The 27,946-nt window shown below is 42.5% G+C and overlaps 1 protein-coding gene and 1 long non-coding RNA gene across 51 annotated transcripts in view; one reads left to right on the forward strand and one right to left on the reverse strand.

Annotated features, from left to right (window-relative positions):
* The window catches only part of LOC126991046 (uncharacterized), a 28,707-nt gene extending 26,648 nt beyond the window's left edge, over positions 1-2,059 (forward strand). Inside the window, exon 6 of the long non-coding RNA XR_007745067.1 lies at positions 1,860-2,059. This is a non-coding gene — a long non-coding RNA (uncharacterized LOC126991046). The remainder of the gene's footprint in view (positions 1-1,859) is intronic.
* LOC126991044 (uncharacterized) lies at positions 1,768-27,946 on the reverse strand. Of its 50 annotated transcripts, none has more exons than XR_007745045.1 (13): positions 27,858-27,946; positions 21,156-21,256; positions 20,245-20,365; positions 19,114-19,321; positions 18,172-18,314; positions 14,621-14,709; positions 10,632-11,209; positions 10,479-10,528; positions 10,325-10,374; positions 9,711-9,912; positions 8,044-8,860; positions 6,329-6,428; positions 1,768-1,951 (listed from the first exon to the last, which is right to left on the reverse strand). XR_007745045.1 is itself a non-coding variant. In XM_050849733.1 (3 exons), exons 1-3 carry the CDS (start codon positions 18,345-18,347, stop codon positions 12,691-12,693), a joined length of 417 nt encoding a protein of 138 aa, XP_050705690.1. In that variant the 5' UTR covers positions 18,348-18,781; the 3' UTR covers positions 12,572-12,690. The 50 variants fall into 50 exon arrangements, 1 of the variants encoding a protein (XP_050705690.1); XR_007745042.1 differs by lacking the exon at positions 10,325-10,374 and having other exon boundaries at positions 8,044-8,608; positions 8,761-8,810; positions 9,711-10,071; positions 10,479-10,578; XR_007745035.1 differs by lacking the exon at positions 10,325-10,374 and having other exon boundaries at positions 8,044-8,659; positions 8,761-8,810; positions 9,711-10,071; positions 10,479-10,578.

The following is a 27,946-nucleotide window of genomic DNA, read 5'->3' on the forward strand; positions in this document are numbered from 1 at the left end:
TGGTCACACCAAAAAGGTTTAGGCCAAAGGCTCGGAGGCTCCACGTTCATTTCAGTCTGGGGATAAGTGGAAATTTTTTGGCCAGGGCAGTTTACTCAAAAAACAAGCATTTGACACGGCTTTCATAAGATTTCTGGTTACTTTCAGTGGTAGTTTTATGACCCTGGTGGTAGTTTGACCCTTCTTCTGTACCATGAACCTAAGTAACAAACATTTGACATGGTTTTCGTAGGAGTTTAGGGCATTTCCAGGGCTAATTTAATGACCCTGGTGATAGTGTGACCATTCTTCTGAACCGTGAACCTCAGAAACACACATTTGACATGGTTTTCGTAGGAGTTTAGGGCATTTCCAGGGCTAACTTAATGACCCTGGTGGTAGTGTGACCGTTTTTCTCTACCATGAACTTACAATAACACTCAGTAGAACTTCACTCATCTTCTCGGCCTTTGGAAACAGTTGATGAGAGGAGCGGAAACATCTGTGAATACTAACCTAAGCTTGTATTGAGTTACGGTAGCCTCCTGTTAGTCAGTTAGCTAGTTAGTTAGTTCATCCATTGGTTAATTAGTTTATTGAGTTATTAGTTATTAAGCAGTCATAGCACGTAGTTAATCAATAAGTTCATTTATTAGTTAGTTTAGTAGTTCATTCATTAGTTAATTAGTTTATTGAGTCATTAGTTAGTAAGCAGTCATCACACGTAGTTAATCAATTAGTTCATTCATTAGTTAGTTATATGTAGGTCCGAGTGTGTGTGAAGGCAGTGGTGTGATTATTAAATTATATAGGCCTGCACGTCCCAGCAGAGGTCATAATAATCCACATAACAATAATCTTTCTGTATTATGTTCTCATCACTAATTTCCTTGTAATTTCATTGATTTTTTTCCTCTCGTTAACAAGGGTCTTTATACTGTACCTTATGGGGTCGGCTGGGCTGTGGTGACTCTTCCATCCTGCTGTTCATCCTTCCTCCCTTCTACTGCCATTTCTGCCCCTTCCTCTCCCTCATCTTATTTTTTCCTTCTCCCTGATAGATATTCCTTCTCTCGTATTCCTCTATATCTTTGTCTCTTCCCTTTTACTTCTCTTCATTTCATATTCTCCTCCTCCTCCTCACTTTCTCTCCTCTCTATACATATAATCGTTCCATGTCATAACCATCAATCCATTCCTCCTCAGTGTGTCCTGCTAAGAGGGATCAAATGACCAGTTATTCAGTAAACTAGGGGTTAAGTTTCCCTCCCAGAACACATTTCAAGACTTCCGAACCTTGCTTATAATATATACAAGGTCCCTTATGCTCCTCTCGGCTGGACGCTGGGTAGTTTTGTAATATTGGCTTTGCTCTCAGATTTTGACGTCTTTTGTTAGATTTCTCCTTCGTTTTTGTGTACATGGATGTTTTCAATTCAGTTTCATTTATTATTCTGTCCTCATTATTTCTACTTTTAGCCTCGGTTTGACTTCTGTTCCTCTCGGCTTTTGTGCTCACTTAGACCATCCCTTCATCATGGCTTTTGAATTCTCTGCTAATGTTGCCCTGTCTTTATTTTGTTATATTAATTGTTTTATATGCTTAATATATTTTCTGTTACATAGCTTGAATATTCCAGAAATTCATCTGAAATATGCCTCTTTTGGCCAGAAATAAGCAAAAAATTGGAAATTTTAACCTTAGATTTGTCCCTAAGTCAATTATAATTCAAAGCCTCTCCGGAGAAAGACTGCAAACTGTTCAGGTGTTTTATAATTAAAAAAATCTTAGGGTCTATGTTTATTGAGAGCAAAATCAAAACAGAGTACATTTCCTCCAAGACAAGGCCAATTCATCTTGACTTTCTCTCCCCCTCCAGAGCATGTGGTGTGTGCTGGGATGCCTTGCAGGAGATCACGCTGGGATACGAAGCCGCCCCTCAAGAGATGGAGTCCACTCAACCGCTCGATTCTGCCGAGAGAAAAGAATCGTTCAACTCTGAAGATTGCCACGGATTCTTATGTATTAGCTAGCGAGATGTGAACTTTCTATCTCGTGAAAATAAAGATCAGGGACGTATCTTGTGTTTTACTTTACAAATAACCATTGTGCTAAATCTCCGGACGCCCGAAGAAGTATAATGGACTTAGTACAGATTTTCAAGCTATTTTTACTGCTAGTTATGGCAAATTCTGTTCATTTTAAAGCCATTTTTCATATATTTTTTGGCTATAAACTGATTTCTTTGATCATTTTAAAATTTAAGCAAGGAGAAACTAGTTTAAACCACAAAAAAAATCATATTATAAGTATAACAAGGAAAGAAACATTAGAAATATAAGCTTATGAGAGAGGAAGATGAAGAACTTATTAAGAGGAGAGAATGACGAGAGATTGCATACATAGGTCAAAATAGTTAAGCAACGGAAATGAAGGGAACACAAGAACATTAAACAAGACCTAAATCAGACGTCTATAAAAATAAGAGAACTCGAAAGATTGCATATACGTAATGAGGTCAAAAAAGTTCAAGAAAAAGCCGTATAAATGAAGGGAAATCATTACCTTACAAGACAAAGTCATAACACAACAGACAGACATCTAGAAAAAGACAATTCAGAATCAGAGAAAATCACAGAAACGAGAAGAAAGGTTACGAGAGAGAGAGGAGGAACAACAGACCCCTACAAATGTGTCGCTCCCTGCTCATGTGAGACAAGCCATATGCACAAGAAACTGATTCCCCTGTTTCTGCGCTTTTCCCAGGCATTAGAATGAACTTAAATCCACCATAACGACTCAACATCTTTGAATTTTAGTCTGATGAGGCCTGAATAGTTGGTCTATGCCAGGCAAGTGATACCTCAAGATGAACCCTCATGGCGCTTACCTCACTTCAGCAGGGAGGGAGCGACACAATGATAGCAACAAGGGAGTCATAAAGGAACATGGTACAGAGATGAATATATGAGAGATTACTATGAGATATATATATATATATATATATATATATATATATATATATATATATATATATATATATATATATATATATATATATATATATACACCTTAGACAAGAGAGAGAAATATGGTCAACACGAGAGGGTGGAAAGACGAGAGCTTGCAGGCATATGAAAAATAAAAGAACAATTATATTGAAGAATATTTAAGATTACTATGAGATATATACACCTTAGACAGTAAGATGAACAGACAACATTACAAGCAGGAAAAACGAGAGCGCTTGCAGACATAATAGGAAGATAAAATAAAAGAATATGTATACAGAGATTAATATTTGAGGCATCCAGCAGAGAAGTGTCGTAAGAAACATAGACCCTTGTGTATAGTGTACGGAGTCACTTTTCCCTTGCACTTTACATCTTAACAGAGCTATTATGTTCTAGTTTGCATTGGGAAAGGCAGACAAAACCTCCCACAAAAAGAACAAGGAATGAATGCAAGGGAAAAGCACCCTTATATGGGGTGTACGGAGGGCTGGAAGTCCCGTAAACTGTCCTGGGAATGTTAACAAACTAATTTACGTAACAATAGGTCACTGTGCCTTACAGTTTCTCTTCCGGAAGCCTCGTATATATATATTAAAAGCTGTGGAGAAATGAAATCAGAGAAATAACTGGGATAATATAAATACAGAGAAAAAGGATTTACACGAGAGGGATTTACGTACGAGAGGAAGAAAGACAGGTAGAGGGAGGTAAAATGGAGGAGACGAGAGGTGGAGAGAGAATGTGTGGAGGGAGGAAGGCTATGAGAGAAGGAAAAATTAAAGATTTACATACAAAAGGAACAAAGGTAGGTAGAGAGAGGTAATATGGAGGAGACGATGAGGTGGAGAGATGGACATCTGGGAGGAGGAAAAATTAAAATGAGAGATAAATGCAGACACTGAGATAGAAGAGAAAGACGAGGAGGAGGAGGAGGAAGGAGAAGAATCTACAATCATCAAGAGAGGAGAGACCTGGAGGAAGATGAGAGGAGGAGGAAAAAGGAACGTCATAGAGGAGTCTACCAGTGTCAAGTGCTGGTTCATGGTACGTATTTGAGCTTTCCTTCCTAAGAGAGAAGACTTAAATGAATGGATAAGAACAGATAGAAAGGCACGGTACAACTGATATTTGGTCAGTGTTCTCGGACGGTTCCGCCTCACGTTAACTACTTTCAAAGGCCGTAAAGGAGATTAATCTATTCTAATGAGCGTTTTCCTAGGGTTTGTGGTACATTAGAAGGGTCACACTACCACCAGTCATAAAACTACCCCTGGAATGCCCACAACTAAGAAAGCCTTGCTAAATATGTGTGCTTTGGCGACAAAATGTTTAAAAATATGGCCCTCGGACACTTTGGTCCCTCACGTCAACTACTTGCAAAGGCCGAAACGAAGATCAGTCAGGTTCTAATGAGTGTTTTTTCGGTTCATGGTACAGTGCAAGGGTTAAACTACCACCAGGGCCCTGTTAAATTAATGTCTTTGGGACGGCTTTTTAAAGATTTTCTTTCTTTCTTTTTTTTTTTTTTTGACATCTCAGCCTATAGCGCCAGTAGGCTTTCTTCAGGGTAGGCGCCTAGCTGGTGGTTGGCCCAAGCCTGTCATGGCGCAGGCAACTTTTTTTTTACAGTGCCGGCAGTTATGCTTGGCTCATGCTGCCCCCCGGAACTCATTCTTGATTCACTTGGACGGTTTCTTCTAGAGTCAGGGTTGATGGGTTGTCTTCAGGACAGCACGTGGGTAGTCTTAGGCCACTCAGCGGTGACTGAAAAATCCCAGGTAGTAGCGTGGGGATTCAAATCAACGTTGTCCATGGAGTGGTGAATGCTGGCCCAGCACACTAATCACTCAGCCACCGCCTACCCTATGGCCCTCAAACAGTTCGGCCTCTCATTACAACTACTTTCAAAGACCAAAAAGAAGTTTAATCAGGTTCTAATGACTGTTTCTTTTAGATTCAGGATACATGGGAAGGGTTAAACTACCACCAGTCATTAAACTACCCCTGGAAATGTCCAAAAACTCCTACGAAAGCCCTGTTAAAGGTGTGTGCCAGGGGACTTCCTAAAGGGTGGATGAATGGTATTTTCTGGCTGCCAGGTGAAGGGCGAGTGATGTGTTGTTGCAGTCTGCCTAATCCTACGTAATTCTGCAGTCTGCGTGGGAATTTAAGGGTCAGCGTGACTCCCGGGCTGCCACACAACTCCTTCGTGACTCTCAGTGATGCTGTGACTGTAACAATGGCAGGAGGAGAGGTTTTTGTACCTTCCTCATCTGATTCTGCACCCGAGTGTCCACGGCCAGTGACCTCGACTCCTCATAAGCCTCATCCTCCTCCCAAAACAGCTTTCAGTGTGGGCACAATTGAGAGAGGGCTGAAAGTGATTTTTTTAAGCCTTGAAAGTGGTGATTTCATGGTACATCCCCACCCTTTAGGGGTTAGGCCAGTATTTTTAAACAAATTAGAACCAAAGTACACCTATTTAAAAAGCCTCTTGTAGTAGGAGTTGCCTGGGAATTGAGCCCGGGCTCTCTTGGTTGTGAGCCGAGTGTGCTAACCACTGCACCACGAAGCCCCCGACGGTATTGTAACCCTGGTGATTGAGCTGGAAAACCACCCACGGGAACCCAGCTAACCTTCTCTGTGGCCTTGGGAAATGGTCGTAATGGGAGCCTGATACATAAAAATCTGGACCTTGATCCAAAAATAAATACGCACGCAGCAGTTTTTTTTTTTTTTTATAGCAGTAATGCTAAAGTCTTAACATCAGTTTTAGCAAGGCAAGTTCATGTAAGGAGACTACATCCAGAGGTAAAAAAGGCCTTGAAAAATAGTTGTAATGGGAGCCAGACATGTATAAGAATATAGACCTTAACCAGAAAATCAAGCCAGGCAGTTGTTTTATCATAGAGCAGCAACGTGTTGACAGCAGTGTTAGGAAGGCAGGGCTATGTAAGGAGACTAGATTTAGAGGGAACAAAGGCACATGTAACCAAAGTATGCTCAGAAAGGCGCCAAGGAGCAAGGAGGCACCACTGGGAAGGTGAACTGAGACTATGCTATACATCTATACAACTGCCCTGACTGGTTCAGGCTGCATTGAGATTGACATGACAGTTGGTACGGAATGGATGACATTTAATTAGTATGTACGGTAGAGGCCAATATTATTAAATGTATCGGGTTTTCAAGGATGGTTCTCCAGTTCTCCAGAGATAGTACTTCCTTCAGTCACGTGAGGTGAGTACAAGTGTCTGCCCCCCGCGTGCCTTTCCTTAAAGCTGTGGAAGGAATCAGGAAATATATAATTCAAAGAAAAATGAATCAGGCTTACCTTCTCCAATGAGGTACAGCGGGGACACAGAATTTCTTACTTGTGAGCAGAGTCTTCTTCTTCTTCTTCTTCTTCCTCTTCTTTTTCTTCTTCACACATCCTGCAAGTCAGAGGAAGTTAGTAGTGGTAGTGGTATCAGAGCAATACTGGAATACTCTGGTGGTTCATTGAGATGTTGTTGAGGTTATACTGGGGTGTATTTGGGTAATATTGGGATAAATTTGGGAATAAGAGGTAATATTGGGGCACACTTGGGTAATATCAGAGTAATACTGGAATACTCTGGTGTTATGCTGGGTTCATTGAGATATTGTTGAGGTAATACTGAAGTGTATTTGGGTAATATTGGGATAAATTTGGAAATAAGAGGTAATATTGGGGCACACTAGGGTAATATCAGAGCAATAATGGAATACTCTGGTGTAATACTTGCTCCACTAGGATATTGGTGAGGTAATATTGCAGTATTTCAGGGTAATTTTGGAGCAATATTGAAGTAATATTTGGTCACCTTGGGGGTACTACTGAGCTACACTGCTGTAATATTGCATTCACTAGAGCATCACTGAGGTAATACTGGGACACCTTGAGGTAATTTTGAGGGTAATACTGGGTGCACTTTGGTATCAGAGGTAATATTGGGATGAAAATGGGGTAACAGGCATCCTAGAGGTAGTATTGTGGTATTACTGGGGCACACTGGGGTAATATTTGGGTCCACTGAGGCATCATCCTTCAGGTAATATTGGGGTATTACTGGGGCACACTGGGGTAATATTTGGGTCCACTGAGGCATCATCCTTCAGGTAATATTGGGGTATTACTGGGGCACACTGGGGTAATATTTGGGTCCACTGAGGCATCATCCTTCAGGTAATATTGGGGTATTACTGGGGCACACTGGGGTAATATTTGGGTCCACTGAGGCATCATCCTTCAGGTAATATTGGGGTATTACTGGGGCACACTGGGGTAATATTTGGGTCCTCTGAGGCATCATCCTTCAGGTAATATTGGGGTATTACTGGGGCACACTGGGGTAATATTTGAGTGGTGTATTCCAGCAAGACACTCCACATATATTCATGACATTTTATTCATATTTCATCTCAATCTTTTTTTTTCTTTACATTTATTTTTCCTTCCCAGTTCTTCGGCCTCTCTCTCTCTCTCTCTCTCTCTCTCTCTCTCTCTCTCTCTCCAGTTTCCTTTCCAGTTGTTCTATCTCCGCTGTGGAAGACGGTCACTGCTCTGCCCCTAAACCTGTCCACAGTGGTGTCCCTCTGTTCTATCCCCCACTCTCTCTGTTGTTCGTTAATGATCTTTCTTCCCAAAAAAACTGTCCTAACCACCCCTCTGCTAATGCCTCCACTGTGCATTACTCAGCATGTTTTAGCAGACCCCAGACCCTCCCTATAGGCACTACAAGACCCTGGACTGAAGGCTGTGGAATGGTTAACCTCAGAACTTGCTCATCCATCTATGCTATCAAAGGGCAGGGAAGAGAGACAGCCCCCCTCCTCTTCCTCTCTTTAATTACACCCAGATTTATCCTTATTAACCCCCAGGCCCCTCTCACCCATACCTGTATGCATCTACCCATCCATACAAGAGCCAGGAAGGAAGGAAGGAAGGAAGGAAAGAAGGAAGGAAGGAAGGAAGGAGGGAAGGAAGGAAGGAAGGAGGGAAGAAAAGACAAAATATTTAACACTCACCATTGGTTTGATGTCTGCCATATTACAAGTCCTTCCTCTTCTTCTTCCTCCTCTTCTCTCTCTGTGTGTTTTCTTCTTCTTCTTCTTCTTCTTCTGCCTGTGTAAACAATTGAGATAGTAATAAATTCATGAAAAGAAAAAAAAAAGCAAATAAAAAAGGAGAAAAAATTATATTGAAAGAAGAAAAATCAGATGAACACCTTTATGGATTTATTTTTATTTATTTTATTTATGTATTTTTTGTTTGTTTGTTTGTTTGTTGGGAAGCACAAGCGACACAAGAGGGATTTTTTTTTATTTAATTCAATTTGTTTACTTTTTTTCTTATTCAGAGTCAAGCTTGAGAGAGAGAGAGAGAGAGAGAGAGAGAGAGAGAGAGAGAGAGAGAGAGAGAGAGAGAGAGAGAGAGAGAGAGAGAGAGAGAGAGAGAGAGAGAGAGAGAGAGAGAGAGAGAGAGCAAACTTAAGCGTAAACAAATTGATTCATTGAAGACACATTCCCAGCGCTGAACAAGCTTCCCCTTCCGTGGTCCAGTGCTGCAGCAAACAATACATTTCAAAACAAGCTTCCCCTTCCGTGGTCCAGTGCTGCAGCAAACAATACATTTCAAAACAAGCTTCCCCTTCCGTGGTCCAGTGCTGCAGCAAACAATACATTTCAAAACAAGCTTCCCTTCCGTGGTCCAGTGCTGCAGCAAACAATACATTTCAAAACAACCTTCCCTTCCGTGGTCCAGTGCTGCAGCAAACAATACATTTCAAAACAAGCTTCCCTTCCGTGGTCCAGTGCTGCAGCAAACAATACATTTCAAAACAAGCTTCCCTTCCGTGGTCCAGTGCTGCAGCAAACAATACATTTCAAAACAAGCTTCCCTTCCGTGGTCCAGTGCTGCAGCAAACAATACATTTCAAAACAAGCTTCCCTTCCGTGGTCCAGTGCTGCAGCAAACAATACATTTCAAAACAAGCTTCCCTTCCGTGGTCCAGTGCTGCAGCAAACAATACATTTCAAAACAAGCTTCCCTTCCGTGGTCCAGTGCTGCAGCAAACAATACATTTCAAAACAAGCTTCCCTTCCGTGGTCCAGTGCTGCAGCAAACAATACATTTCAAAACAAGCTTCCCCTTCCGTGGTCCAGTGCTGCAGCAAACAATACATTTCAAAACAAGCTTCCCCTTCCGTGGTCCAGTGCTGCAGCAAACAATACATTTCAAAACAACCTTCCCTTCCGTGGTCCAGTGCTGCAGCAAACAATACATTTCAAAACAAGCTTCCCTTCCGTGGTCCAGTGCTGCAGCAAACAATACATTTCAAAACAAGCTTCCCTTCCGTGGTCCAGTGCTGCAGCAAACAATACATTTCAAAACAAGCTTCCTTCCGTGGTCCAGTGCTGCAGCAAACAATACATTTCAAAACAAGCTTCCTTCCGTGGACCAGTGCTGCAGCAAACAATACATTACAAAACAAGCTTCCCTTCCGTGGTCCAGTGCTGCAGCAAACAATACATTTCAAAACAAGCTTCCCTTCCGTGGTCCAGTGCTGCAGCAAACAATACATTTCAAAACAAGCTTCCCTTCCGTGGTCCAGTGCTGCAGCAAACAATACATTTCAAAACAAGCTTCCCTTGCGAGGTCCAGTGCTGCAGCAAACAATACATTTCAAAACAACCTTCCCTTCCGTGGTCCAGTGCTGCAGCAAACAATACATTTCAAAACAAGCTTCCCTTCCGTGGTCCAGTGCTGCAGCAAACAATACATTTCAAAACAAGCTTCCCCTTCCGTGGTCCAGTGCTGCAGCAAACAATACATTTCAAAACAAGCTTCCCCTTCCGTGGTCCAGTGCTGCAGCAAACAATACATTTCAAAACAAGCTTCCCCTTCCGTGGTCCAGTGCTGCAGCAGCAAACAATACATTTCAAAACAAGCTTCCCCTTCCGTGGTCCAGTGCTGCAGCAGCAAACAATACATTTCAAAACAAGCTTCCCCTTCCGTGGTCCAGTGCTGCAGCAAACAATACATTTCAAAACAAGCTTCCCTTCCGTGGTCCAGTGCTGCAGCAAACAATACATTTCAAAACAAGCTTCCCTTCCGTGGTCCAGTGCTGCAGCAAACAATACATTTCAAAACAAGCTTCCCTTCCGTGGTCCAGTGCTGCAGCAAACAATACATTTCAAAACAACCTTCCCTTCCGTGGTCCAGTGCTGCAACAAACAATACATTTCAAAACAACCTTCCCTTCCGTGGTCCAGTGCTGCAGCAGCAAACAATACATTTCAAAACAACCTTCCCTTCCGTGGTCCAGTGCTGCAGCAAACAATACATTTCAAAACAACCTTCCCTTCCGTGGTCCAGTGCTGATGCAGCAAACAATACATTTCAAAACAAGCTTCCCCTTCCGTGGTCCAGTGCTGCAGCAAACAATACATTTCAAAACAACCTTCCCTTCCGTGGTCCAGTGCTGCAGCAAACAATACATTTCAAAACAACCTTCCCTTCCGTGGTCCAGTGCTGCAGCAAACAATACATTTCAAAACAACCTTCCCTTCCGTGGTCCAGTGCTGATGCAGCAAACAATACATTTCAAAACAACCTTCCCTTCCGTGGTCCAGTGCTGCAGCAAACAATACATTTCAAAACAAGCTTCCCCTTCCGTGGTCCAGTGCTGCAGCAAACAATACATTTCAAAACAAGCTTCCCCTTCCGTGGTCCAGTGCTGATGCAGCAAACAATACATTTCAAAACAACCTCCACCGTCACTTCCCTCCCTCAACTTAACCGTCCCGGCCGGTAGGGCCCATATGGGACTGCGTCACCGCAGGCCGATAGATCCCTTATGGGACAGCTACTTTACGCGCGTATCATAACTGCGCTAACATTAGTAGCGCTGCTAATTTGGCTTGAGGAGTAGGCTTATGTCTACACTGTCGCCCCGGACCATCACCACCTCCCCCACGCACCCTACCTCTGTCCCATAGACCGACCCCAGTAAAGTGACCACCACCTCTGCCACGCCAACGAGTGCTGCGGCAGCTGTAGCAACGGCTGCTGCTTCTGCACGTGGTGCCCCTAAACGTCCAAGGGGACCAAAAAGGCTGCAATGATGTCGGGAGATGATGCATGCGGGTCAGTTATGCGGGGGTCCAATGCAGGCGGCCAGTCCTCCTGCGCCTGAAAAATATCACACTGTGACTGCCCCACTGTCACAGAGGGTCCAAAACAAACAAACAGGCCAATAATAGACCGGGAAAAGGCCTTGGGCGCACAACGGACCGAGTCTGACACCTCAGCAGTCTAGCCCAGCTCGGAGGGTTGCACGCCACCACAATCTCCAACTACCAGCGATTATTCTGAAGCAACCAGGGTGAGCTAAGCAAAAATATTTCACATGCTGATGTATTTAAATGAATACTACAGCTAAAATTGCTTCCAGGTCATTCTGCAGGAGTTGATTTTAAGACGATTGCTGCGGCTTTGGGGGGTAGACGCGGGAGGTATCGTCGGCCTTTATGGGTTAATATTCAATAATGATGTTGAAATGCAAAGTCCTGCTGACATTGAGTTTAACCCTAACAGCGCGGGTGTGGACAACAGTGGGTCACAGCTGGTGCCTGGGCTCAAGGCGCGGTGTGGACAACATTCAACAAGCATTTTTTGACTTGGTGCGCCGTCAGATTTCCTTTGTTTGTGGTGAAGTAAGCATGTGTTTTCTTTCCAACACTACCCAGCCATGCTGCCTTGACTTGTGTGCTGCCTTGTGTTAGCTTTGACAAGATGTACACCCACCTCTTCTCACCTTACAGGGAATTTCATCCACAAGATGGGGGCCACAGCACCCACCAAGGGAAGGCCTGGAAGTTAAGCTTGTTTGGGTGTGTTTCACATAAACTGTAGAAAAGTTATGCTCTTTATTACTAAATCATAGAAGGGAAGTCCACTAGGGATGGAAAACTGTCTATAATACGTAACGTTCTTTCAGTGATCCTACTTCAATATTCCGTACTCGCTCCAGCAATGGTTATATAGTCTTCAACTTAACGTCGAAGGACAGTTAAGGGTAAGTACTTTACAATGATACTTCATTCAGTCACGTGAGGTAAGTAGAAGTGAAGATATGAAAGGTTGAAGAGAGGCATGTTTTTGCCGAATATGCCCGCGTGGGAGGACAGCCTGCAGGGCAAAACAAGCCACCGCTTTAAGGGTTAACCAGGCACACAGTTATCCACCAGCCCCAAAGGGAAGATGAACACCTGGGTGACATTCACGCTGACTGCCCGGGCCGGGATTCAAATCTGAGCGCAAGGAGTAAAAGCCAGGCCCGCTGACCACAGGAGCATGGAGGCATGGTCACAGGCCTGCTAATGTTTATAGCTGTGGATTGGCATATTGGTGCATTTCCCCAAAGATGCACAAAGGCTGACCCTGAGAATTTTTTCATCACCTCCAAAGCTTCATGGGGACAGTTTGGCCATTTCCAAGGAAAGGATGATGTGTGTGCATGCAAGAAATGCCAGGAAAAATGATGGGCAGCATGACTCACTGGCCACACATACTGTACTGTAAGTTACAAAAATTCCTTACAAACAGCTCGTCCCTGAAACAGTCCTCACCATGAAGCCTCAGACATTTCCTTCATCTTCAAGTTCAGGTCCTTAAGTTTCCCTTCCATGGGCATCATTTACTAGTGAATGCTTCTTTCTATATAGATGAGGAGATAAAACTGTGGAGAGTGTACAAAGCAGTGACCTGTTGGTGTCTTTCTCTGTAGTGGGCCGGGCAGGAGTCCTGAAGGCCGGGGCCTCAGCTGTTGAGGGAAACATTCACGACTCATCACTGGCCGAGTGTGTCGGTGCTAACACACTCCATTACAAGTGTACTGAGTGCCCTAACTAATGGTTTGTTATCCCATTAAGTAAAAGTAAACACTATCTGTTTCCATACTTGGCACAAAACAATAATTCCTTGGCATAGTATCATGCTGTACACACTGGCATGTGTTAAGTATTACTGGGCTGACTTGAGGAAGAACAAATGTTACAGTTTACAAGTCACCAGGTGTGACAGTTTTCTTTGGTCACCATCCAATAGAGCAATTGTTTTGCTTCTAAACTTGCAAGACAACAATGCTATGTCTGATTTTGTTGTGTCAGCCATTAAATAAATGTTGCAGACATCTTTATTACTGTGGTTTGCAGCATTTCCAACACAATCAAGTAACACTTTCAAAATATCACAGCCATCAGTACTTAGAGCATGTTACAGGCAGGTGCTGACATTTCCTTTGTTTTGGGCAGGCAAAACAGGCAGCCAGTGTTGTTTTGGCATAAACACATGGTAGTGAGGGCATTAAAATATTCAATAAATTTGTAAGGCAGCAGTTTCATCACTGCCTGCCACTCACTGATGTCCCAAACCTTACATGGGCCCAGGGAACCAAAGCTGGCTTTGCACAGACTTAACCAATCCTTAGATTCAGAGATCAGTGTTCTGAACACTGAATCACACCTGCCAGCAGCTGTTAACCCTTTCATTGCTAATCCCTCGCAGCGAGACTATCCCCCAGGCGCACTCGGGCAGCCCAACTGAGGGAGGGGGGTCTCTTTTGACCTCAGCATCTCAAAAACTATTCATCACAGCTAAAAAACAAAAAAAAAACATTGGAAAGAGGAGGCCAAGATCTATAAGATTCAGTTATGTAAGCCTCTCCTGCAAATGTACAGGCACGTTCAGCAAGTGACGCTAGTGCTCGCTCTTTCAACCGCTGTATCTCAAAAACAATTCACCACAGCCAAAAAACAAAAACACCTTTGGAAAGAAGAGGCCAAGATCTATAACATTCGGTTATGTAAGCCTCTCCTGTGAACGTACAGGCACGCTCAGGGGGTGTTGCCTGTGAAGACGTACATTTATGCGTGCGTGTCGGTCAACCATAAGGCAATTACTGAGTAGCTCTCTTGATGGGGTGCTGGCAGGGCAGTACTGCCAAATGCAAAATTTACAACTATATGGTCAAAAAATCAGTGAGGTGAAGCTATGCAAAAATGCTGCAATATTGGACAACAACATCCACCAGTTACTCGTCCGTAGATTTTCTGCGCTTTTCCGCTCTAGGCTGATATGATTTTCCACCAAATTTAGTGGAAAACCCACTCAATTGGCAGTGCTGTGGGGTGAGAAATAGTGTTGGAACACTCTCATATCCTTGAAATTTGAGTGCGACTGGTGATCACAGCGAGGGTTTAGCACCACCGGCAAGTTACGCTGGTCCTCGCTGCAAGGATTTAGCATCAAAAGGGTTGAACACACAGGTCCAGCTGGGGGTGGGGCTGGGCTGGGCGGGTACCAGTACAGGACAGGTCCTAAAAGTACCGACTCTACAACACTGTGGCAGCACCAGACTGATGAGCAGACTGGTGCCCTGATGGTGTCACACAGTACTGCCAATACCAGTACTGGTGCCTGCCCTTACTGCCAACAGGACCTGTTGGTTGGGCTTTAACAGCCCAACAATAATAATAATATAATAATAATAATAATAATAATAATAATAATAATAATAATAATAATAATAATAATACGTACCTGCTTCCCTCCTTCTTGTGGCAGTGAGTGGCTCCCCTGGTGGTGGTGGAGGTGGTGGTGGTGGTACAGCATGCTCCACATCGCTGATCCTGCAAATAATGGTTCAGAAATATACAGTTGGAGACAGGGTGGAAAAAAAACACGGTAAAAAATAAATAAAATAAAAAAATTAAAAAAGCATGTTCTTTTTTTGTTTTAATGTTTTTTGGTTTTAATATATATATATATATATATATATATATATATATATATATATATATATATATATATATATATATATATATATATATATATATATATATATATATATATATATATATATATATATATATATATTCTACATGTGGCCTATTGCGCCGGTAGGATAATTCCTATGGGTCTGATGGTTGGCCCGAGCCCATCATGGCGCAGGTAATTGTTTATAATGGCGCCATTATTACTGGCTCATGCTGCCCCCCGGAGACCATTCATGATTTCACTTGCGCTGTACAGGCTTTTCTAGAGCCTGGGTTGATGGGTGGTCTTCAGGACAGCATGTGGGTAGTCTTTGGCCTATGTGTTAACTGCATTAATTGTGTTTGTAAAGCATATATATATATATATATATATATATATATATATATATATAAATATATATATATATATATATATATATATATATATATATATATATATATATATATATATATATATACACACACACACACACACAAGATTGGAAGAGAGCAAACACAGTACCAATTTATAAAGGATGAAAGAGAGAGGACCCATTAAGTTACAGAGCGGTATCACTCACTAGTGTGGTTGCGAAGATATGTGAGAGGCTGGTTAAAAACAGGTGGTTGGATTTTTTAGAAAGGGAGATAATTATCTCGGATTGCCAGTTTGGATTCAGGAGAGGGAGATCTTGTGTCACCAACTCGTTATGTTATTACTCAAGGGTGACAGATTTAATACAGGAGAGAGAAGGCTGGGGGGATGGAGTGTACCTGAATTTGAAAAAGGCATTCGACAAAGTACTGCACAGAAGATTAATTTGGAAAATTAAAAATAGGGGTGGAGTGGGTGATGGACTGGCTGGAGGACTTCCTAACTAACAGGGAAATGAGGACAATAATCAGGGACAAGGCTTCCAACTGGTGCCCAGTGAGGAGTGGGGTCCCACAAGGTTCGGCGCTGGCATCGATAATGTTTGCTGTTTATATAAATGATATGGTGGAGGGAGTGACCAGCTATGTGAGTTTGTTTGCAGATGATGCAAAGCTATTGAGACGAGTGAATGATGTGAAGGACTGTGAGGCATTGCAGAGGGACCTGGACAAAATATGGGAGTGGAGTGGTACATGGCAGATGGAGTTCAACCTTGGGAAATGTAAAAAAAATAGTTTGGGAGGAGCAGTAGATGTGAATATGATTATAAGACGGGAAGTGAGATAATATGCAGAGGAGTGGAAGAAAAAGATTTGGGAGTGACTGTCTCAGAGAACATGTCACCGGACAAACAGATCAACAGGATAACGGGACAAACTATGAGTTTGCTGAGGAACATAAGGACGGCATTTGTGTATTTGGATGAGGAGATGATGAAGAAATTAATAGTTACAATGATAAGGCCAAGGTTGGAGTATGCAGCAGTGGTCTGGTCTCCTCACGAAAAGAAGAATATAAAAAAGCTGGAAAGAGTACAGAGAATGGCAACTAAGATGGTACCGGAACTTAGGGATCGGACTTACGAGGAGAGACTCAAAAGCATGGGGCTCACAACCCTGGAGAGAAGAAGAGAAAGAGGAGACCTGATAGCGGTGTACAGGGTGGCGAGCAGGGTGGAGAATCTGGAGTGTGTGTGGAGCGAGAGGGAAATGAGAGGACATGGAAAGAAGTTGAGGGCAACCATGTGTAGGCAAGATGTCAAAAAGTTTAGCTTCCCAAACAGAAGCATTGAGTTGTGGAATGGACTGGAGGAGGAGGTGGTTTGTGCAAGAAACATTCATGATTTTAAGAAAAAGTTGGATAAGAGAGGATATGGAGACGGGACAGCGCGAGCGTAACTCTTTTCCCGTATGTCACAACTAGGTGAATACACACACACACACACACACACACGCACACACTGCATGAGGCAGTGGGACAAGCCATACAGTCAGCGACAATTAGAGGAGTTCTGTCCCCCCAAAATTGTCAGTGATCGCTAGCTACTTTAACTAAAACAGAGTCAAGGCCTGTTGATGCTATGAAGACTCGCACACTTTAAAATCTCTCACGTGATAAGTCGTGATGCACTGTGCCTATAGTCTACAAGACATTGATCCCAAGTGTTTATGCTAACATTTTTCAGGTTAAGTGGTGAGAAACACTCTACCATTCAGTTATTACAAGCTAAATACTCGCACCCAAGCTTACACCATTCTCCTGCCACATGTATAGCTTGAAACATTTTTCCAATAGATTCCACGAAGACTTACTTATGTTCAATCTGGAAAGTACCGAACAGAATCTAGTCAGTAGAACTCGTGGTAATGAGATATTCAAAAGGCTGAAACCCGCACAGTACCGAAAGGAGCCGCTGAGGGGCCGAACTCACTCTCACCAAGACTTCATACCTGTCAAGTCTTACGTTTTTTGCATAAGTCTTACGTAATTTCGGTGATTTTCAAGTCTTACAATGTAAGTTGAAAATCTTAAGTTTTTTCTCCGCTGGCGATGTTTTTTTAACATGTTTGTTTTAAACAATTTGAAATATATCGTACGTGCCATATTTAAATTCATGCGAGTGTGCTGAGTAACGGCTACTGTTACGGTTAGTGTGTGTGTGTGTGTGTGTGTGTGCGTGTGTGTGTGGGTGTGTGGGGGGGAGGTACCTCGTGCACCCTGCTTGAGTCCGTCGGAAGTTCCATACCTGTCAAGTCTTATGTTTTTTCAACACCACCACACCACACACCACAGTAGCTTGACAGGTATGAGACTTAGCAACACAAAGGGCTGTAGCTGTCTAGGACACTGGGGAGAAAGAAACAGTGGAACACCTAATTGTAGAATGTAGCAACTACGAGAGGCAGAGAGGAGAGTTAGTACCAGAAGAAGTGATGGCCGTGACAAGCCGATGAAAAGCGATACAGGTCAAAAGATGAAGAAGGTTTGTTTTGGTTTGGAATGCCAAGTGGTATAAATCTTCCTCCAAGGTATAAATACATAATGAACAAGTAAAGTCTGTGTTCGTGATTTATTAATTGCTTTAGTGTATCAAGTGCCTAAAATTGAGAGTAAAGAAGTTTTTGTAGACCTCAAAACAACGAACAACAGGTCGTAGATTCAGGCTGCTTTGCAACCTAAGTTTCATAATTTCATTTATCATAACACTGCAACTCTGTCAAAGATTACTGAAGAAAATGTTCTTAATATTCATAACAATCTCACTCACCCTCTGGTTTATAGCCTTTGACTCTTTCCAGCAGGGCCTGTTTCTTGGCTTAATAATAATAATAATAATAATAATAATAATAATAATAATAATAATGATAATAATAACAGTAATAATAATCAAGCAGTCCTACCTTAAGATGAAGCAGCTGTTGGGTGTGAGTGGCAAAGTCTGGGCAGGAGTGAAGCAGATGGTGTCTGGCTCCTGAGGTACAGCTGTGAGTGGCTGGAGCAGTGAGTGTGGCAGCCACCCTCCACAGCCTGGGTCACCACACACCTGCAGGCCATGACAGGGGTTACCAGGAGGCATATTCCCCAAGTCTGTACTCTTGAGCAGGGCAGGATAGGTGAGGTTAGGTTTGGGAAAGTTAGGCAAGGTTTGGTTGGAGTTACTTAAGGTAATTTTGGGAGGGGGGAATCACAATGAGAGTATTTTCCAGAACAGCCCGTGGTTAGCTGCCAAGTTACAGCCGAGCGTCTTCACTCAGGGACCACACACCCGCAGAGACTTCAGGAACATGCGACCAGGAGTGCTCAACTAGCAGGGGGCAAAACAGATGACCATTCTCTTCCTCTCAATCTTTATTTGAATATTCTCCTTCCTTCCTTTCTCTCTCTCTGTCTCCATCTTTATTTGTATTTTCTACCTCCTCCTCCTCCTCATCCTTTATTTATTTTCCTCTTGTTCCTAATCTTTTCTTTATATATATCTCTTTCCTTCCTTCTTTCCTTTCTCTCTCTGTCTCCATCTTGGTATTTGCACATTCTCCTTCCTCTATTTTCCTTTCATTTCCAGTTTTTTCTTTATACTTCTTTCCTTCCCTTCTCTTCCTTTCTCTCTCACCCCATCCTTATCCATATTCTCCTTCCCTCCCTTCTCTAACTGACATTCCTTTTCCTTCTCTTCCTCTAAGTCCTGTCACTCTACACTTTCCCTGCTCTTAACATTGGCTGAAAAAAAGAAAGTTAACCCTTCCCTAAACTGCACCAGACACCTTAAGTTGACAGACATTCCAAACTGCATATCAAAAGTTCACTCGTTGGCAGCAGGGTAAAATAAACTGATGTAGCCTTACCTTGCTACATCATCATCCTTCTCTCTCAGCCCATCATACCCTACCATGAGATCCATCCATCAGGCTGAAGCAGTCATGGAGGGCATTACTTTGTCACCACCAACTTGTGGCACTGGCCAGCCAGCCAGCCAGCCAAGCAGTTCTGTGCAAGGCTGGACCCCATCTTGACCAGGCAGTCTTGCAGGGCGGACTACTGGCTTGACGGGTCCTGTGGAAGGGAGGGTTTGGGGGTCACTCTTGCCTTGGAAAAATAAAGAATTAAATGTTCTTAGGTCAATATTGTTATACATAATGATATCCCATTACAACTGTTTCCCAAGGCCACATAAAAGATTATCCAGGATTTCATAGGTGATTTTCCCTTTCAAGATGCAGAAGCCATGTCAAACTATAACCAGCATCACAAAACAGTCCGTGGAAAGCCAGCAACTTATACGAGAGAGTTTCAGCTTCTATTATGACTGTTTCCCAAGGCCACAGTGAAGATTAACAGGGCTTTCATGGGTGATTTTCCCGTTCAAGGTGCAGAGGGCATGTTAAAACTATTACCAGCATCCCAAAACACCCCATGGACACCCCAACAAGTACTATGAGAGGCTTTTCAAACAGGTGAACTGAGGTGCCCAGACATTTAGTACAGACCTTTGTCCCTGTGATAAAATAATTTGTTGGGAGTAAAATTTAACGTAAAAATTCAAAACCCTTGCAAATTAATAAATGAGTATATCAAATGTAGGGATATATATATATATATATATATATATATATATATATATATATATATATATATATATATATATATATATATATATATATATACACCTTTATGCCTTGTGTGAGGGGCAGTACACAAACACACACACACACACACACACTTAGGAACTTATGTAAGCCCTGTTTCACTCAACCTCAGACACCCCCAAGCCTAGATATATCTTCCCCAAGCCCTGTTTCACTCCCCCAGCTCCTCTCTAAGCCCTGTTTCACTGTACCTCAGATACCTCAAGCCCTGTTTAACTCCCCCAGCTCCTCTCTAAGCCCTATTTCACTGTACCTCAGATACCCCAAGCCCTGATTCACTCCCCAAAGCCCTCCCTGTTTCAGTCACTCTGGGTAGCGTCATCTACTCACTTGGTGCCTCCGAGCAGGTGTTCATGGAGACGACAGCAGCACTCACACACTCAATGAAGAACACCTGTGAGTTCTGGTCCCCTGTTTCTGCTTGTCCATCTCCTGAGAGCCCTGCACCATCCTGGAAGGGGTAAAGGGGGTGGTAACTGACTGATAGTGAGAATTATTAGGGTATAAGTAATGGTGAAGGAGGACCAGATTCTTAAACATTTTGACGCACACACACACACACACACACACACACACACACACACACACACACACACACACACACACACAATGACAAGGCTTTCATAGGAGTTGTGATTATTTCCAAGGGTAGTTTCTTAGCCCGGTAGCAGCGACGGGCCAAATGTGTGGCTTTACCGTGTGTAGCAGCGATGGGCCAAATTTTTGCCATAATATAAACCCCCAAACTTAGATGATGCATAAACTGATCACAAATGCGTTGATATATATTATGAAATGGTTTGTGTGAGTGATGATTTTTTTCTCATTTTTCTCGCTTAGAGTGGCATTTAAGATCCACACAGCAGAGCTTTTTCCACTGGGCTATCAGAATGGTGAGTCTGCATGTGTGTGTGTATTTACCTAGTTGTAATTTTACAGGCCTGGGCTTACGCTGGTGTGGTCCCGTCTCCGTACCTATAATTATCCAACTTTTCCTTGAAGCTCTGCACACTATTTTTTCACTTAGTCTGTTCCAAACCTCTATATTTCTTTGTGTGTGTGTGTGTGTGTGTGTTTCTATGCTAATTCATGTTCATCAGTAAGAGCATGGCACTTCAGCAATTATATATTTTTTTAGGACAAATTTTGACTAATATTATCCTTTTTGGTAGTCTGAACTTTTGGCCTAAGGAAAAGAAAATAGCTGAACAGAGAATTGAAGTGAGCACTCCACCCCTTACCATGGTCCCCCTCATCCAGTGTGCTGTACTCCTCGCCCTCGGCCTTGCCCAGCGCCCATGGACACCTCCTCATGGCCGCCAGGGTCCACAAAGTCCAGCATCTGTGTGGCAAAGTCCAATTAGTATATCTGTGGGAGATTTAGCATCAGAGAGTAAATCACCTTACCCTAGTGTTGGGTTTGCTAAGTATTATAAGGATTCTTAACTAACTCCAGCCATATATTTAAACTAACACAGCCATATATTTAAACTAACACAGCCATATATTTAAACTAACACAGCCATATATTTAAACTAACACAGCCATATATTTAAACTAACCCAGCCATATATTTACAACCCTAGTCATATATGTATATTTTATCTAACCCAGCCATATATTCTTTTAAGCCTAGCCATATATATTTTAACTAACTCCTGACCAGCGACTCCCCAGGTTCCCACACACACATTTGTGGCTATTTTTTCAGTTGTTTGGATCAGTCCACTCTTTGCTATTAGTTTCCTGGAGCTTTGAAGGAGTCCTGGCCGTGTCAGCCGTGAGCCATTGAGGCCGTGACATCCAAACCAGTAACCGGACACACTGTTGGCGCCCCAAAGAACACGCCTTACTATATGCTACCATCTCGACACACCATTAAGCTAGTTGTCACACACAGCCTAAGTGTCTTGTGGCAGTAATGTTAGGTAAGGTTACTGTAGTGTGCGTTAGGTTACATTAAGTTGAGTTAATATTGTTCCTTCAGCCTAAGTGTCTTGTGGCAGTAATGTTAGGTAAGGTTACTGTAGTGTGCATTAGGTTACATTAAGTTGAGTTAATATTGTTCCTTCAGCCTCAGTGTCTTGTGGCAGTAATGTTAGGTAAGGTTACTGTAGTGTGCGTTAGGTTACATTAAGTTGAGTTAATATTGTTCCTTCAGCCTAAGTGTCTTGTGGCAGTAATGTTAGGTAAGGTTACTGTAGTGTGCATTAGGTTACATTGAGTTAATATTGTTCCTTCAGCCTCAGTGTCTTGTGGCAGTAATGTTAGGTAAGGTTACTGTAGTGTGCATTAGGTTACATTAAGTTGAGTTAATATTGTTCCTTCAGCCTCAGTGTCTTGTGGCAGTAATGTTAGGTAAGGTTACTGTAGTGTGCATTAGGTTACATTAAGTTGAGTTAATATTGTTCCTTCAGCCTCAGTGTCTTGTGGCAGTAATGTTAGGTAAGGTTACTGTGGTGTGCGTTAGGTTACATTAAGTTGAGTTAATATTGTTCCTTCAGCCTCAGTGTCTTGTGGCAGTAATGTTAGGTAAGGTTACTGTAGTGTGCATTAGGTTACATTGTTGAGTTAATATTGTTCCTTCAGCCTCAGTGTCTTGTGGCAGTAATGTTAGGTAAGGTTACTGTAGTGTGCGTTAGGTTAGTTGAGTTAATATTGTTCCTTCAGCCTAAGTGTCTTGTGGCAGTAATGTTAGGTAAGGTTACTGTAGTGTGCGTTAGGTTAGTTGAGTTAATATTGTTCCTTCAGCCTAAGTGTCTTGTGGCAGTAATGTTAGGTAAGGTTACTGTAGTGTGCGTTAGGTTAGTTGAGTTAATATTGTTCCTTCAGCCTAAGTGTCTTGTGGCAGTAATGTTAGGTAAGGTTACTGTAGTGTGCGTTAGGTTAGTTGAGTTAATATTGTTCCTTCAGCCTCAGTGTCTTGTGGCAGTAATGTTAGGTAAGGTTACTGTAGTGTGCATTAGGTTACATTAAGTTGAGTTAATACTGTTCCTTCAGCCTAAGTGTCTTGTGGCAGTAATGTTAGGTAAGGTTACTGTAGTGTGCGTTAGGTTAGTTGAGTTAATATTGTTCCTTCAGCCTCAGTGTCTTGTGGCAGTAATGTTAGGTAAGGTTACTGTAGTGTGCGTTAGGTTACATTAAGTTGAGTTAATACTGTTCCTTCAGCCTCAGTGTCTTGTGGCAGTAATGTTAGGTAAGGTTACTGTAGTGTGCATTAGGTTAGTTGAGTTAATATTGTTCCTTCAGCCTAAGTGTCTTGTGGCAGTAATGTTAGGTAAGGTTACTGTAGTGTGCATTAGGTTAGTTGAGTTAATATTGTTCCTTCAGCCTACTAAGTGTCTTGTGGCAGTAATGTTAGGTAAGGTTACTGTAGTGTGCGTTAGGTTAGTTGAGTTAATATTGTTCCTTCAGCCTAAGTGTCTTGTGGCAGTAATGTTAGGTAAGGTTACTGTAGTGTGCGTTAGGTTAGTTGAGTTAATATTGTTCCTTCAGCCTAAGTGTCTTGTGGCAGTAATGTTAGGTAAGGTTACTGTAGTGTGCGTTAGGTTAGTTGAGTTAATATTGTTCCTTCAGCCTAAGTGTCTTGTGGCAGTAATGTTAGGTAAGGTTACTGTAGTGTGCATTAGGTTAGTTGAGTTAATATTGTTCCTTCAGCCTAAGTGTCTTGTGGCAGTAATGTTAGGTAAGGTTACTGTAGTGTGCATTAGGTTAGTTGAGTTAATATTGTTCCTTCAGCCTAAGTGTCTTGTGGCAGTAATGTTAGGTAAGGTTACTGTAGTGTGCGTTAGGTTACATTAAGTTGAGTTAATATTGTTCCTTCAGCCTAAGTGTCTTGTGGCAGTAATGTTAGGTAAGGTTACTGTAGTGTGCGTTAGGTTAGTTGAGTTAATATTGTTCCTTCAGCCTAAGTGTCTTGTGGCAGTAATGTTAGGTAAGGTTACTGTAGTGTGCATTAGGTTAGTTGAGTTAATACTGTTCCTTCAGCCTAAGTGTCTTGTGGCAGTAATGTTAGGTAAGGTTACTGTAGTGTGCGTTAGGTTAGTTGAGTTAATATTGTTCCTTCAGCCTAAGTGTCTTGTGGCAGTAATGTTAGGTAAGGTTACTGTAGTGTGCGTTAGGTTAGTTGAGTTAATACTGTTCCTTCAGCCTAAGTGTCTTGTGGCAGTAATGTTAGGTAAGGTTACTGTAGTGTGCGTTAGGTTAGTTGAGTTAATATTGTTCCTTCAGCCTAAGTGTCTTGTGGCAGTAATGTTAGGTAAGGTTACTGTAGTGTGCATTAGGTTAGTTGAGTTAATACTGTTATACTGTTCCTTCAGCCTAAGTGTCTTGTGGCAGTAATGTTAGGTAAGGTTACTGTAGTGTGCATTAGGTTAGTTGAGTTAATATTGTTCCTTCAGCCTCAGTGTCTTGTGGCAGTAATGCTAGGTAAGGTTACTGTAGTGTGCGTTAGATTAGTTGAGTTAATATTGTTCCTTCAGCCTCAGTGTCTTGTGGCAGTAATGTTAGGTAAGGTTACTGTAGTGTGCATTAGGTTACATTAAGTTGAGTTAATATTGTTCCTTCAGCCTCAGTGTCTTGTGGCAGTAATGTTAGGTAAGGTTACTGTAGTGTGCGTTAGGTTACATTAAGTTGAGTTAATATTGTTCCTTCAGCCTAAGTGTCTTGTGGCAGTAATGTTAGGTAAGGTTACCGTGGTGTGCATTAGGTTAGTTGAGTTAGTATTGTTCCTTCAGCCTAAGTGTCTTGTGGCAGTAATGTTAGGTAAGGTTACTGTAGTGTGCGTTAGGTTAGTTGAGTTAATATTGTTCCTTCAGCCTCAGTGTCTTGTGGCAGTAATGCTAGGTAAGGTTACTGTAGTGTGCGTTAGATTAGTTGAGTTAATATTGTTCCTTCAGCCTCAGTGTCTTGTGGCAGTGATGTTAGGTAAGGTTACTGTAGTGTGCGTTAGGTTACATTAAGTTGAGTTAATACTGTTCCTTCAGCCTAAGTGTGTTGTGGCAGTAATGTTAGGTAAGGTTACTGTGGTGTGCATTAGGTTACATTAAGTTGAGTTAATACTGTTCCTTCAGCCTCAGTGTCTTGTGGCAGTAATGTTAGATAAGGTTACTGTAGTGTGCGTTAGGTTACATTAAGTTGAGTTAATACTGTTCCTTCAGCCTCAGTGTCCTGTGGCAGTAATGTTAGGTAAGGTTACTGTAGTGTGCGTTAGGTTACATTAAGTTGAGTTAATATTGTTCCTTCAGCCTCAGTGTCTTGTGGCAGTAATGTTAGGTAAGGTTACTGTAGTGTGCGTTAGGTTACATTAAGTTGAGTTAATACTGTTCCTTCAGCCTAAGTGTCTTGTGGCAGTAATGTTAGGTAAGGTTACTGTAGTGTGCGTTAGGTTACATTAAGTTGAGTTAATACTGTTCCTTCAGCCTAAGTGTCTTGTGGCAGTAATGTTAGGTAAGGTTACTGTAGTGTGCGTTAGGTTAGTTGAGTTAATACTGTTCCTTCAGACTAAGTGTCTTGTGGCAGTAATGTTAGGTAAGGTTACTGTAGTGTGCATTAGGTTAGTTGAGTTAATGTTGTTCCTTCAGCCTAAGTGTCATGTGGCAGTAATGTTAGGTAAGGTTACTGTAGTGTGCGTTAGGTTAGTTGAGTTAATACTGTTCCTTCAGCCTCAGTGTCTTGTGGCAGTAATGTTAGGTAAGGTTACTGTAGTGTGCATGAGGTTACATTAAGTTGAGTTAATATTGTTCCTTCAGCCTAAGTGTCTTGTGGCAGTAATGTTAGGTAAGGTTACTGTAGTGTGCATTAGGTTAGTTGAGTTAATATTGTTCCTTCAGCCTCAGTGTCTTGTGGCAGTAATGTTAGGTAAGGTTACTATAGTGTGCGTTAGGTTAGCTGAGTTAATATTGTTCCTTCTGCCTCAGTGTCTTGTGGCAGTAATGTTAGGTAAGGTTACTATAGTGTGCGTTAGGTTAGCTGAGTTAATATTGTTCCTTCAGCCTCAGTGTCTTGTGGCAGTAATGTTAGGTAAGGTTATTATAGTGTGCGTTAGGTTAGCTGAGTTAATATTGTTCCTTCAGCCTCAGTGTCTTGTGGCAGTAATGTTAGGTAAGGTTATTATAGTGTGCGTTAGGTTAGCTGAGTTAATACTGTGTCATGCCCCGGGAGTTTATTTTATCCTTTGTCTAGTTTCCTACACGTCCTCTGCATGTATCGAAACACACACCCGGTCTGGATATTCTCTGCCCCACACGCTCACATATCTGACCTGCTTTAGACTGAACACACACGTCCACGGTTCACATGATCCATCAACTTATGGGACGCCGTCACACCAGCTTTTTGGCTCAGATAACTTTTTGGGTAATATTCACGAAAGTGTAGCCTCCTCTGATGGCGGCGGTCCAGCCGGTGCTGCGAGAAATACCTCCTCGCAGAAATAAGTCACATATACATGGGGGGGTCCAGGTTAGGAGGTTATGTAACGTTCGGTTGGAGTATGTAGTTTAAATACGCTCCCCCACCCAAAACGCTCGATTGCATGGCCGTCTCATCGACCTATGGGACAGATACGAGGATGGCGACCTGTGCACTGAAGCATTTCTAAGAGCTTGAGCAACAATAGTTGGGCTTGGACCTAACCCAACGTCCGCGGCAATGAATGATTCGTAACCAAGACTAGAAGAGGCGGCATGCAGGAGCGGCATGTTTTTTAACACTTTCAGATTTTTTACCTGTGCACTGTTTATTATTACCAATATAGTATACATACCTCTTATGGAAGCTTTTAGTACGTATATATTCAATTCCCTTTTTTAGCCATTATATGGCCTTTAATTTTGTTTGTATTGATAATATTTGTCACTCAACATACGTATAATATCAAAGCAATAAAATGAAATAAATCTTTTCTCATTTTATGGGCAAATAAAAAATATACGAAAAAAATGCAACCTACCATGACCCCTTTCTCTAACAAAGGACATCACTGTATACGGGTTAAAGGATGCAGGAGATGTTTTTTGTTAACATTTTTAGAATGTTTAATAGGTTTTCTTGGTGAGTAGCAGAACCTCTCCTTTCAAGTGGCGAAACAACTAGCACGCGAAATCACGGAGGTGCGAACACCCACAGGTGGCGAACCGGAGAGTGGCAAAACCTCTGCAACCTGAGTGTCCCTATCTTTTCTAACATACCCTTGTTGGGTGCAGTAAACCACGGGAGTTAACACAGGTTCACCTTGCTGCTGAACCAGACCATTTTTTTCTGAGGGTTTGGTGTGTCTTGGAACGGCCACAGTCACCCCTAACACTTGCCTGCTGCATCTTGACAGGCTTGGGATGACCACCATGCAGGCACCCCCAAGAAAGCCTACCACCGCTAGAGACCACAACATAAAAATTAAATAAATAAATAAATGAATCTAATGGGGCCTCACCTACAGGGAGGTTTACACCCTTGCCTCTCCTTAGGGTCAATATAATACAGGGGAATACACACAAAACTCCTCCCTGGCATGGGGCACACCAGGGAGGAAAAGTATAGAATAACACCCAGAGAGCCAACACCCCAGTATGTGTCCCGCTCTCCACACACACACCCCTGTCCCTGCTCCTGCCCCTGCATGCTTGGCTCAACACACACACACACACACACACACACACACGTCACCGCTGCCATCCCTCTGCCCACAGACCCTATTTTTCCAAGTTTAACGCCTTATTTCACCGTCCAGACGATTCCTAAACCTTGAACAAGACGTCACCTCCTTTGCTTCCCTCCCTGGCACTGTAGATTAGGAAATAATAATAATGATAAAATAACTATTCTTAGCACCGTCACGCGCCCTGCCCGCCGCCACCCTGTCCATGTTTTCTGCTATTTATCACTTGTCTCGCCTTGATTAACTCTCCTCGCCCGGCCTAATGCCTGATAACACGACTACCTACCTTGCTTCCATCCATGGCCGTCTGTGTCATCCTGGATTACAAGGAAATTGGCCGACACGCGGAACGCCGTCCACCTCGGATCAGCTGAC

The sequence above is a fragment of the Eriocheir sinensis genome, unplaced genomic scaffold (assembly GCF_024679095.1).
Source record: "Eriocheir sinensis breed Jianghai 21 unplaced genomic scaffold, ASM2467909v1 Scaffold232, whole genome shotgun sequence".
Lineage (NCBI taxonomy): Eukaryota > Metazoa > Arthropoda > Malacostraca > Decapoda > Varunidae > Eriocheir > Eriocheir sinensis.

What these genes read in the sequence shown, in the direction of transcription:
- LOC126991044 (XM_050849733.1), bottom strand. Translation starts at nt 18,347, where the DNA reads ATGCCTCCTGGTAACCCCTGTCATGGCCTGCAGGTGTGTGGTGACCCA. An exon ending in AACAGCTGCTTCATCTTAAG is followed by an intron (nt 14,710 to 18,171) that starts GTAGGACTGCTT and finishes CATTATTTGCAG; the next exon opens with GATCAGCGATGTGGAGCATG. An exon ending in CACAAGAAGGAGGGAAGCAG is followed by an intron (nt 12,843 to 14,620) that starts GTACGTATTATT and finishes TTCCCTCAACAG; the next exon opens with CTGAGGCCCCGGCCTTCAGG.